Source organism: Magallana gigas, chromosome 7 (genome assembly GCF_963853765.1).
Source record: "Magallana gigas chromosome 7, xbMagGiga1.1, whole genome shotgun sequence".
Taxonomy (NCBI): Eukaryota; Metazoa; Mollusca; class Bivalvia; order Ostreida; family Ostreidae; genus Magallana; species Magallana gigas.
The window spans coordinates 51,569,297-51,582,093 of record NC_088859.1 but is presented as its reverse complement, the minus strand read 5'-3'; the positions used below and the strand labels follow the sequence as shown (position 1 = coordinate 51,582,093).

Genomic DNA, 12,797 nt, shown 5'->3' with positions numbered 1-12,797 from the left:
AGATATATATCTCGAACAAATTCACGAATTAGGATGTAAATTTTAATTTTCTCACTTGCCATGGGGTCTCAACTCAACTGGACAGAGTGGCAACGTCTCAAACTTTGGGATGACGTACGATTCAAGGCATTTATACCAACCACTGTTTTTCTGCTTCTGTGCGCTGTTGTGGGACTTGTTGGCAATGCCGTAGTGATTTATATTTATGGACTCCGACTTCATAGAAAATATGAAGGACGTTATTTTATACCCTATTTGGCTCTAGCCGATCTCCTTGCTGTGGTTATTTCAGTAGAGCTTCATACGGTCAACAATTTCTTTCCTGTTACCTACACGATGGAATCACTTTGTAGGTGGAATTTTGTATGCGGATTTTTTGCCACTGTTTTTGCTTCTGAAATGCTACTGATAATTGCTGTACAGCGCTACCTGAAAGTTTGCAAACCGTTTGGAGGGCAAATGACTTTGTTTTGGAGGCGCTTTTCTCTGATTCTGTCCTTTATTCTTACAAGTATTCTCGTTGTTCCAACATACTTCACATTTGGACTGGAGAGAGTTTACAACAAAGAACTGAACGTAACCGGAACTGCTTGTCGTAGACTGACCTCCACTACGCAGACTCTGTCCCTGATTCATAGCACATCCTGCACATTTTTTGTTGTAACTGGGGGAATTGTACTTATCGTACTGTATACGTTAATTGCAAAGGTCATCCACCGACAAAATAAACAAAACAGGACAGATCCCAGCAAGAAGAGGACGAACGTGTCGTTGATGTTTATGATTATCACAATAATATTTTTGGTGAGCTTCTCGCCCAGAGTGATAACGTTTCTTTTGGAGGGAATAACTGTTGGTATGTGGGAGACCCTAACCGTAGAAGAATATGCTGCTGTAAGATTTTTCGAGGTATTGTACGTTGTAAACCATCTGGCCAACCCATTTGTTTATGCCTTTATGGACATCAAATTTGTGACGGAGCTTAAAAAAGGGTTTTCTTGCCATACTAAGCAATCATATAAAAATGACTCTACTTCTTGTACAGAGGCAAATGACACTCAAATAACCTAAAGAAAATGCGACAACTAAACAAAAGTTTTCACATGCTATATATGAAATAAATTGATCGATATTATAGTGAAAGAACTCGTAAAAAAATATTCATTTGCTTTTATGCTGATTTTGCGATATTGTTTGATCCAAAAATAGGTCAAAAGCCTGTAATTGTATAAAATTAATAATTTTATAACAATATCAATATTATGTATAAAATGTTTAAACTTTTCACAGAAACTATAATTGAGAACAAATGTAAATAACTTTTCGATACGTTCTTATGAACAATATGACTCTCTCTGTCTGTAAATATAGATAAAACTGATTAGATGTAGTTTTGATTACAGAATATTTACTGCTTAACAAATTGTCTTAAGAAATAATGAACAATACTTAATGCATGAACATATATTAATAAGTATGAAACTGCTACCAGTAATTCATAAAATTTGAAAATGTTTGATCAATGTTTGCTTTTTATGATCGATTCAAACGTATTCTTTAAGAACTTTAGCCATTTTACACCTCAAATATATGTCTCTTTATTGTGTTAAACACTTGAGGTGAATTGAATTTTGTCAGTTTTAATCAGGTATACTCACACTATTACTTATTAGGTTAGTTACTGACTCACTACGGAAATATATTGGGTTGATCAATCTCATAGATGGCGAGGCGAAGCCGAGCCGTCTATGAGATTGATCAACCCAATATATTTCCGTAGTGAGTCAGTAACTAACCTAATAAGTGTTTTGTTTTCCCGAGGACTATCAAGCGACATATTCATTCACAAATAGCGGTGATCTACGCAAAGCCATGTATACAAGATGCCTTATATCTCGTCCAATTAAACTCATTTAAACTCTTCAAAATTATCAAAACCACCTTTCAAATGCGCTTTAAAAATCTTCGCTTCACCCATATTACTTACAATGTTTTGTTGCTATTCAATTTTAAACCTCTGCAGAGATTTGAGCAAATTTAGGCCTAGACGCTGCCATTTTGTTCTGCTCCAGACACAACAATGTGACGTCAATATTCAAAGGGCAACTACTCTAATTTAAAAATAATTTCAAAGGGCCACTACTCTAAATATTTTAATGACTTACTGAACACGATTTCTGTGTTAAATAATATGAAATATCGAGATGAGTAGGTGCGGCGGCGGCCAATGACGGCCATATTGCCTAATATTAATCCTCAAAGAACCTACATAGAGATATATGAGGCAATCACGTGCCATGTTTAATCCAATGAAAATGTGACATTTCAGTCCGAGGGAAAACAAAAAGTTTTATTGTGCAATGAAACTATTTAAACAATAAAATGTTTTCTTTGGAGATTTGTGCTTTCTGCAATGTAAATGTAATAAAATAAACTTAGATAAAATGAGTAGAAAAAATACTTTTTATTCACTTACATAATTCTTGTTTATGATTGGCTCGGTGTTCAAGGGTATGAAAACACTACGACAATTAAGTCCTTGTAAAATACCTATGAGCGTTTGTAACCACTTATAAATAGATATAATAATATTCATACATCATGTTATAAGATGAAGTCAAAGTTCGTGAAGGAGACTGGATGGTTTACAAATTATCCATCAGATCCTCCCTAAAATCTGAGAAATGATATACGAGGGTTGTTCGAAAATTATTGAGACATTTACTCTTATTTCCTTGTGGGAAAAAAGAAACCCTTTAAATTTCACCAAAACGTACACCAGGATATAGTTTATAAATGTAAAAAGTTTCGTGTCCATAGCATGATTAGATCATTCCTGGTAAACGGACCATCTTGCCTTCGTCCAGTGACCTGGCGCAACTGCAAACTTACCGCAACGTCATTTTAACGCTTCTCATTGATCCTATGTTTTAAACACCAAACAAACAAAGGGATATTAGAATTAATTCTTCATTTCTCATCTTTTGTTTACATTACAAGATGTCAACATTCACATATTCTCTCCATTCTTCATTTTTGGGGAATAAATCGGGTTATTTCTAATCAAAAGTCAAATAAGTGTGAAATGTCTCCTACAGTCATTCTGTGTACATATTTTAGAACTGTTGACATCAGTTAGTGTGCGAAAAGTACTTGATATTTAGTCACTTTGTCTGAATTCTAGCTAAACAATTAGTAAAAGAAGACGATAAACTGAAGCCCTCTATCCCTTGTCATCGTATATTTAGGTTTCTTAAATGTTCATGCCAATTTTTCCCCTAATTCGTCACTTAGGAAGGGAAATATCCATGTTGTCTCAATAATTTCCGAACAACCCTCGTATATAGCAATTAACTGTCATTAAGTAAAGAAAAATACCAAAGATCTTAGCTTTAAAGTTTGAAGGTTTTCCTAAATCTTTATATTGAGTTTCTCCTTTAGGAAGATTAATTTGGTCCAAAAAAAAAAAAAGAATATAGCCATAAACATAGAGTCATTTTAAAGGCAACAAAATGCAGGCTATTTTTGGTTAGAAACATTAACCGAGAAATAAGGAAATTCTAAATACTTCATGTTGGTTTTTATTGCATAAACATATATAAATGGTTCGAACACAAGTTCTTACAACTTACGAGGTTCTTACCAAGTATAACAATTTACAACTGTATAGTAGTTTAGAATGTAAAGTACATAGAAATGGATATTACTAATATAGTTAAGTTATTGAACAAACGTACATGTAAAACAGTTCTGTTTGAATTTAGTCTAGGCAGTAACATTGAAATTACAAGAATCTGCCACAATCTCTTATACATCTTTGAACAGCTAAAAAAAATATATGATACTTCATGTAGCCTTGCATGACAATAGACACTCGTTATGTGATATGGTCTGGGTCATCAGTCATGCTAGAAACTTGATATGTGACATAAACTATACCATCAGTCAAACTAGACAATCCGTGTGATATATATATATATATATATATATATATATATATATATATATATATATATATATATATATACATATATATATATATATATACTGTAAATTCCTTATATTACGCGAGTACTTAATTCCGCGATCCCGCTGGTTTCTACCAAATCGCGAGAATATAAAATCGCGAACGTTGAACTTTTCTCCTTATTTCTTATAGTTTTCAACTCTCAGAAAATAATGGCGAGATTTTAAAATCCGCGAAGGATGCTTCTCGCGATTTTACGCGGATATTAATTCCTCGCGTTTAATTAGGAATTTACAGTATATATATATATATATATATATTGTACAACAATAGCATATATTTATTATATACATTGTTTAAATCTCTTGAAATGTTAAATTGTGAATTATTATATAGTAATTGATTTCTTGAAGAATAAAAACTCCATTTTAACTTTTCTTTCGTGCATAAATGTACAACATTTCGAAGTCATATAGCTAATCACTGATTAAGTACATTTTCATGCTCATAATATAATATTATTCTGTTGTTTATAGTGCATTGACAGTACATCACTTGGAAATTTATTTGTATACCAACACTTATATGGTTTTTATCACTTTAAGAAAGAGGTGGAAAATTTATATTTACTAGTTATAAAGATTATCATAATGAGATGAAATCAGTGGCATTTCTATTGCTGGTTCCCAGAAATCGCAACATTAGAATTAATATAATATTTCGTCATAAGCAAAACTTCCATAGTCAAGAGGAACACCTAACATGTTTTGATGAAATAAAAACCAAATAAATCATGTCCTCGTCAACAACAAGAAACATACTATTTTCTCGTTCATTTAATTTTTTGAACAATGTACAATAGAAAATAGCATATCCTCAGTAAATCAACAAAGAAACATAACATACCCTAATCATATTAACACTGCGGCGATATATCGTCAACAGTCACAGTATATACGGTATATACAAATGCATATTGAACTCTTCTCATATCGTCTGTGTTCTAAAATTTTCCCCATTTTGCACGTTATTTAAATGCTATATAAATTATCAATTAATAAGTAACTGCTCATGGTAAAGGTGTAATATAGTTCTCTCATACTCTGTAAAAGTTTAAATCGCCCCGATATTAAAGGTCTGAGTAATGAATAATAGATCAATGACTGGTAAACACCGCATGGAATGATTCTTTTGTAGTTTATGGCGCGTTCTGATAAATTTAAATCGACATTCAGACTTGGCAACCTGTTCATACATGAAACAAATGTTAAATCCATTTAAAATGGCGATTTAAGGTATTAATGTCACCCAAACAGAAACCAAAACAGGAGGTAAGGGAAACATTTCATCGTTATTTGTATGTGTCATTTTATATTCTTAAAACAAATTTGAAATCAGCTCTGTACGCATTGCATCGGTGAATTTTGAAGTTAAAACTGATCATTTTTCATTAATGTAAGTGTATACACGTGTATGGTATTCAGGAACATGCAGTGTAAACATTTCATACAAAAGGAACGCATTGCTAGTTACATGTTAACTTATGTTTTTTCAACATAATTAAAACGAGATGCATGTGTTGCTTTTTTTGTTCAGATTATTAAAGGGGCATGGTCACGATTTTGTTCAAATTCTATTTTTCTGTTTTTATTATCCATAATGCTTTAGGAATGCATTACCAATGATCATATGAAATTTGAGAGTCAGACATAGAGTTTTAAGCAAGATACAAGGCTCACAATCCTTTGTCATGTTAACAAAGCTCGTGTCCTATTTTTGTTTACATAGGTTCAATATATCAGTAAAAAAAATCTTTTTCAAGCTAATATGTCATTTCAATAAACTGTTTAACACATTCATTTTATGTCTGAAACTGGAATTTTTACTTCAACATTCAAAATGTAAACAAAAGATTTCTTTACACAGCAAAGAATTGTAGAACCATTTTAACAAGACCTTGGACTTTCAGTAGGGCGTATCTATCTATTTCTTGCGTCGAAACAAATTAAAAAAGACGCGGTTTCAAGCGAAATATGCATCGATTGCGAAGTCTTTGCTCAAAAGCCAGACAAATCTTGTTGATTTCAAAGAGCCATGGCTGAGTAGCTAGCAATGAAATAGACAGGACTACGTCACATTTCTGTTTGACACAACTAACCAAAGCCCAAGCTTTGTTAGAATGGTTCAAAGTTCTGTATCTCGCTTATAACCCAACCAATGACATCCAAATGACAGGGGAGTACAAAGCGTTATATAACCCCCACTTTGAGCAAAACAAAAAATAAAGAACTTGTTTGAATATTAGTAAAAAAAATGTATTCTTGGCTTGATTGTATACTTTGTTTATGCTATAAATTTCAAGATACATGTCAATAGCATATTTTCCTTCTATAAACACAAGAGAATGAAGAGATATAGGTTTCCAAATTAAGCCACACGACGTTGTGTGCCCAGATGTAGACCATTTACTGTGCTAATTTGCAATGTTTTGGTTCAAATGGGTCTAGACTCCATCCTTAAAGTACTTTTATTATCAGGATAATTTTTCATTTCTTTTTATTATTGATTTATTAAAGTATAGTCTAGACCAATAATGGGTCAAAAATCGCGGTTTCACAAAAATTCATTTATAATTGTCAAACTATAAAAGTTCACAGTAATTAATATGTGTCAAATTAGCTAAGTGTGATAAGCGGAGGATTGTGTACAGCACCGCTTGTCTGAGAGGGTGTTCGAATTTTAGAGGAATTTTCTCTGTTTAAATCCTGCGCATTTGCTTCCTTTTAGGTGAAACATTATTTTTCAATTTTTTTGTCAAAGATCTAGAATTATTTTGGAAAACATTTAAAATCCGTTAGACGGTGACAAAAAATACATAATGTTCTTGTCCATTCCAAATAACGTTAAATAAACAAAATAGCATGCACTAGCACAGTCAAAGATTGTTTGAAATAATGTTGTAATGTTAAAAAAATTAACACAGAAATGAAAATAAGAAACGTATAAAGTATAAATAAATGTTCTTAATGGTCAGATAATGCATTTCTATATTACACGTATACTGATGTACATGTACACTATCAAATTAAATGTAAGATTCCTTTTGATGAGATTTACATATTTCGTTTAAATATCCTAAGTGCGGGGGATTCGACGGGCATTGAACGCTATTTTCAAAATTTTGATTGCTTATCAATGCATGGTAAACATAAAAATCGGAAAAACTCTGATTATATAATACAAGCGCTTGTTTTGTTCTAGGATGGCCCAGCAGCGAGTGGTGGAGAATATAGAGAACGACTACCTAATCTGTAGCATATGTCTGGGGCGGTACTCCTCCCCCCGACTCCTCCCCTGCGGACATACCTTCTGTCAGCAGTGTCTGTCCGACTACATCCAACAGACCGTCCTCAGTCCTAACGCTCGGAACTTCAAATGTCCGATAGACCGGGGGTTGGTCAGTGGGCCGGGGTCCAGCATCCACACCCGGGAGTGGGCGTCGTCGTTCCCCGTGGACCAGTTCGCCCTTAACCTTCTTTCCATTGTCAATGAACAAGAACGCGGAGGCCAGCCGGGTAGCAATGCTCAAACTAACCAAGGGCTACATCCTCTTGTGTCGAATTCTAACCCGAACTTCCAGCATTGTAACGTACATACCGGACGGTTAATGGAGTACTACTGTTTTGGGTGTAACACTGTTCTGTGTGCTCAGTGTGCGATCGATAACCATCGAACACGTCGATGTGACTGTGTAGCATACGAGGAAGCTGTGTCGCGACTTCAACCGAAAGCCAATTCTTTACATGTGAGGTTTCAAAACTTAATTTTTCGTGTTCAACAGCTAGTGCAGTATGGTTCCCCGGAGCATAACAGCTTACAGCAGTCAAAATCGCGGGCTATGGAGAGTCTGGATGAAATAGAGTCAAATATTAACCGATTCCTTCAGGTCTGTTTCCAAAATGCTGAAGAATTAAAACAGAAAATAACTCTAGCGGGACATGAGTTGCCTTCAGAAACACGGCAGTTGGTTGCTCTCTTTGATAGAATACAGGACACCAAACTGACATTTGATAACCTCTTGAGCACAAATTCTACCCAGGATATCCTGAATTCATACCGAAGGATCGAGTCCCAGGCAGAAGAATATGACCGAGCACTGGCGGCCATATCACAGAGAAACCCAAGACATATTGAAATGTCAGATCATCCGACATTCTCCCGGTTCTTGAGCAACCCGCCGTCTCTAGCCACCCTGAGGGTTAAACTCCCAAACCGAACGGAAGACATCACACCAAGAACACAGCCCGACACTGACGGGAATCTAGGATTTATTTCTGCGCCTCTCTCCTCGGCAGCTCCGAGGTTCGCCGCTCCCGGAAACCGGCGAGTGTCTACCTCTACTGTAAGTAGGCCAAGAAGGATAACCCAGAATAACCACGCACAGAGTCGTAGTAAGAGTAAGTCTGTGATCAGCGTCAAAAACCCACAGGAAGACACTACGACGTGGCATTTGAACGGGATAGTGTTTATAGGGTACTATGTTCTGGTCCTCGACTCGTATAACAATCTATTAAGAAAGTGTAGCATAGCAGGAACGTTCACAACTCATGAAACACTGCCGTTAGAGGGCGCCACCAGCATCACTCTAATGGACAATCCTACGGAAGTGGCCGTTACTCAACCCGAGAAAAAGCAGGTAGTTATCATCAGCACAGACTCGGAGTTGGCGATAAAAGAGACGTTCAAGACCAATAAGGCATATGACATAATCTGCTTACATCAGAGAACGAACTTCGTGACGTGTAGTTACCGTGGATCTAAGTGCATTGACATCATTAACAGGGTGGGTCGCGTTCAGATCTCCGTGGAGCGGTCGCGTATTTTACGTGATCCGCGATTCTTGACGGTCACACGGGACGGTATGATTGTGGTCAGTGACAATGAACTTCGGCGGGTGATCTGCATGAGTCCCGAGGGTCAGGTACAATGGACACACACTCCAAACGCCGCCCCGTGGGGTGTGGCCTCGGATAAGATGGGAACAATTTATGTCTGCTTGGACAACAATGACGTCCAGGCGATATCAGACGAAGGTCACATGATTGACGAAAAGTTTCTGTCTGCTCGAGATGGCATAAAGATGCCCTATGCTATTTGTGTCAGATCCAGACAACTGGCAATTACTGAATTTGGAACGAGTTTGTTTACACCTAATAGTCCGTGGGTTCACATAGTATCAGTTTAAGTGACTGAATTCTTACACATTTCCCTTGATTACACCGAAGACTATAAGTATTTATCATATTGAAATGTTACCGTTCATGGAAGTTTTAAGAGTTGAATGTATATTTGTAAGCACATATTAGAAAACAACTACAAGATCCGGAGTGTAACATGGCAATGATTTATCAAATTCACGAGAAACAGATTGTGCAAAAAATACAATATGACTAAAATGCATATTGAATGATTATTATAATTGAAAATTCTACAAGAAAAACTATTTTAGAGACCGCAATCATTTCTCTTTATTTACATAATTTATCGTTTGTTGATTTTATGAATTGATGTTCACGTTCTGCCATTACTTGAACAAGAATAAAATTACAACGTTATTTTGAAAACGTTTTTCTTTTCCGAATTCAATTGACCAGGGGTTTAACATTGAACATGCGAATCTATTTAACCTACAATCAAATAATTCTGGTCTGAGTTATCCCAGGTAAATTGCTTGACAGCTCCACTCAATACAGCGTGCATTTATGATCGAAAGAAAAATACATAAATCTTCTGTTAGGAAGGTTACGTTGATATGGGGCATACAGACAGCTTTAATCGAGCATATGATTGGTTGATATTATTTACAAGATAAACGAGAAAGAAATCGGTGGAATAAACACCTTCGTGTAGAGAGCCAATTGACGCCATTACTTAACGGTTAACCGGCGCTCGCTTACTTTTTAACTGAAAAAGACTTTTCATTGGTTTTTTCCATAAAACATTAATTATTTTGTATAATTTGTGTTTTTTCTTTGGTATAAGATACTGTTGATAAGATCATCTGCCGGTGAAATTCTCCAGATGTTTCCCATTTATTTTGTTTTCTGAAGTTCACATGAAAGCGATCACTGCAATGTGATTCCCATCATCTTCAAATATAATAATTGCGTGGACCCTGAGGTCCACGCAGAAAATATATAAGCGAGGTTAAACCGGATGCTATAGGGAAAATTCAGCCTGCGCATGAGCTAGCCTGGTTCCTGTGCGTAATGGGTAGCTCAGGGAACCAGGCTAGCACAAGTTTATCTGAATCGGGATCGGGATTCCGTGCCATATGACACATATAAGTTCAAAGGCGCTGTAATTGTAAAGTTGTCAGTAAACGGTACAGACAAGGTATTCCTTTTAAAGAAATGATTGGCATGTGATATGAACTATCAGTATTATGAAATATGTCCTTTTTTAAAGGACAGCAACTTGTAATTATAACTAAGTGGAAGTGAAAATCGGGCTCAAAGACTTCTGTAAAAGTTTGAACAAAGAATATGCTAGACTACTTCTGTATCTAGTCCACTTAAGAGTATTTGAACCATTTTAACAAGAGCTTGGACTTTGGGTAGTTTGTGTCAAACAGCAATGTGAGGTAGGCCTGTCTATTTCATTGTAGGCCACTCAGCCATTGCTTTTTGAAATCAACAAGATTTGTCTGGCTTTTCAGCTAAGCAATGCAATCGGTGTATATTTCACTCGAAACCAGCCTCATTTTTAACTTGTTTTGACACAAGAAATATATATCATAGTAACGTCCTACTGGTAGTCCAAGGCCTTGTTATAATAGTTCTACTTGTTCATGATAGATATTGATTGCATGAAAACAAATTCTTATTTAGAAGTTAACCAAATTATCTTTATCAAAGGTTCATCAACCTTTCATACACCATTTACACATACGAAATTGCTTTCGAAATAATGACTCCGATTTTCACAAATTATTAGACGATATATTTATCTCATTGTTGAAATCAGAACAGAACATTTAAGGAGGCTGAAAAGTCAGTGAATTACACATCATATCTATCTCAAACTTTTAGATGTAATATTTTGAGCTATGCCTTGACATGGCCTTTCAATTAAAATTATATTAAATTGGTTTTTAAGGTCAAAAGATATCTGTCCAAGTGTGCGTTATCACTCTTTTAGGAAAGGTATTGTATCTTAACAACGGTCAGCATTAAAACGTGTAGTCTGACACGCTACACGCGTGTATATACGTAGAAAAATTTCAATGATCCTAATGTCAAAGTGAAGTGTATAGAGGAATTATATATGTGTCAAGTAGAATAAGCCTGTAGTAAAACTACTAAGTGCATTATACGTGTGGGCCCAATCTAGCAGAGAAATATTGTAAGAAGAATACTTGTCAATCAAAACCACCATAGTTGTTATAACATTTTCTTCCTTGCTCTTAAAGAATTACAGAAAATGTTTTGAAATCACTTTTTACCTTTATACAGTGCGACAAATCAGTACTATGGAAATCTGTTAAAAACCGAATGAATAGATTACAAATACTTCTTATTTCAAAATAAAAAGGTCTACCATAAGATTATCAATACGTGAGCCTTGTGGTACTTTATATCCCACATAATTTAGTAAAATAATTAATCTATCATCCCGCCCATCTTTGAAGGAAGGAAGTTAAAATCACTTTACTTTTATAAGTGATAATTCACACGCAGAGGTACATGTATATTGATAATATAACTTGACCGTCTCCTACCTATTGATCAGAACAGACCGACTAATTATGGCAAACATCTCGGAAGAGGATTCCCGGATCAACTCTTGGAACGCGGAACTGTCCCAGACCTTGATTCCGAGCTCCGTATTTCTGGGTATATGTATCGTTAATGGAATCATCGGAAACAGCCTCGTCATCCTCATCTATGGTCTCAAACTGCGTGGAGCGAAGGAGCGTTACTTCATCCCGATCCTTGCCGTGGTCGATCTCCTGGCTCTCTGTGAAACCGCGGGCTTCAACATCTCGTACAACGTCAGCCCCATCAGGTTCAAGGGCCAGCAACTCTGTAAATGGAGCTGGTTCTTTGGTTACATGGCGTCAGTAATGTCGATATTCCTGCTGCTGGTCATCGCCATACAGCGGTACCTGAAGATCTGTCGACCGTTTGGTAAGCAGATGACGCTAGGGTGGAAAAGAGTGGCGGTGCTCGGCACGTTTATTGCGGCGGCTCTGATTTCGGCACCTATTCCAGTAACGTATGGGCTGGACCCTGCGTACAGCGCTCGGTATAACGTCACCGGAAGTGCCTGCCGACGACTGACTCTAGAGAATCGATGGTTGTCTCTTATTCACGCTATTGTTTGCAATGTCATCGTCGCTGGCGTAGTCTGGGCATTAATCATTTTATACACATTAATCGGGCGAAAAATTCACTCTCAGATGCAGCAGTGGAAACGTCAAAGAACCAACGACAATAACGTGAAGATGACAAACTTGAACGATGGTACCAATGGCACAAGCTCAGCCGACAGAAACAAGCAAACAATGTTCAAAATTACAGCCATGTTTATGCTGATCTCTTTGATCTTCATCGTCAGCTTCTCGCCCAAGGTCGTCATCTTCATCCTGGAGTGTGTAGACAGTAGGTTCTGGGACTCTCTGTCTTACAGTGACAGGCTCCTGGTTCGATTCCTCGACGTTCTCTTCGTTATCAATAACATCGCAAACCCGTTCGTATATGCTTTTCTGGACGTCAAGTTCTCACAGCAGCTGAAGAAAATATTCTGTGACTTAGACTACTCGCTATAA

At 36.3% G+C, this 12,797-nt stretch overlaps 2 protein-coding genes across 2 annotated transcripts; both read left to right on the top strand.

Annotated features, from left to right (window-relative positions):
- The first annotated feature begins 5,152 nt into the window (after window positions 1-5,152).
- On the top strand, window positions 5,153-9,591 carry LOC105338053 (E3 ubiquitin-protein ligase TRIM56). Its single transcript, XM_034459065.2, has 2 exons — window positions 5,153-5,298; window positions 7,229-9,591. The coding sequence occupies exon 2, from the start codon at window positions 7,230-7,232 to the stop codon at window positions 9,210-9,212; it is 1,983 nt and encodes a 660-aa protein (XP_034314956.2). The 5' UTR covers window positions 5,153-5,298; window position 7,229; the 3' UTR covers window positions 9,213-9,591.
- A 2,183-nt stretch (window positions 9,592-11,774) lies between these two features.
- LOC105338060 (bombesin receptor subtype-3) lies at window positions 11,775-12,797 on the top strand. Its single transcript, XM_011443033.3, has one exon. The coding sequence runs from the start codon at window positions 11,775-11,777 to the stop codon at window positions 12,795-12,797; it is 1,023 nt and encodes a 340-aa protein (XP_011441335.3).

Coding starts and splice junctions, on each gene's coding strand:
- LOC105338053 (XM_034459065.2), top strand. CDS start 7,230: ATGGCCCAGCAGCGAGTGGTGGAGAATATAGAGAACGACTACCTAATC.
- LOC105338060 (XM_011443033.3), top strand. CDS start 11,775: ATGGCAAACATCTCGGAAGAGGATTCCCGGATCAACTCTTGGAACGCG.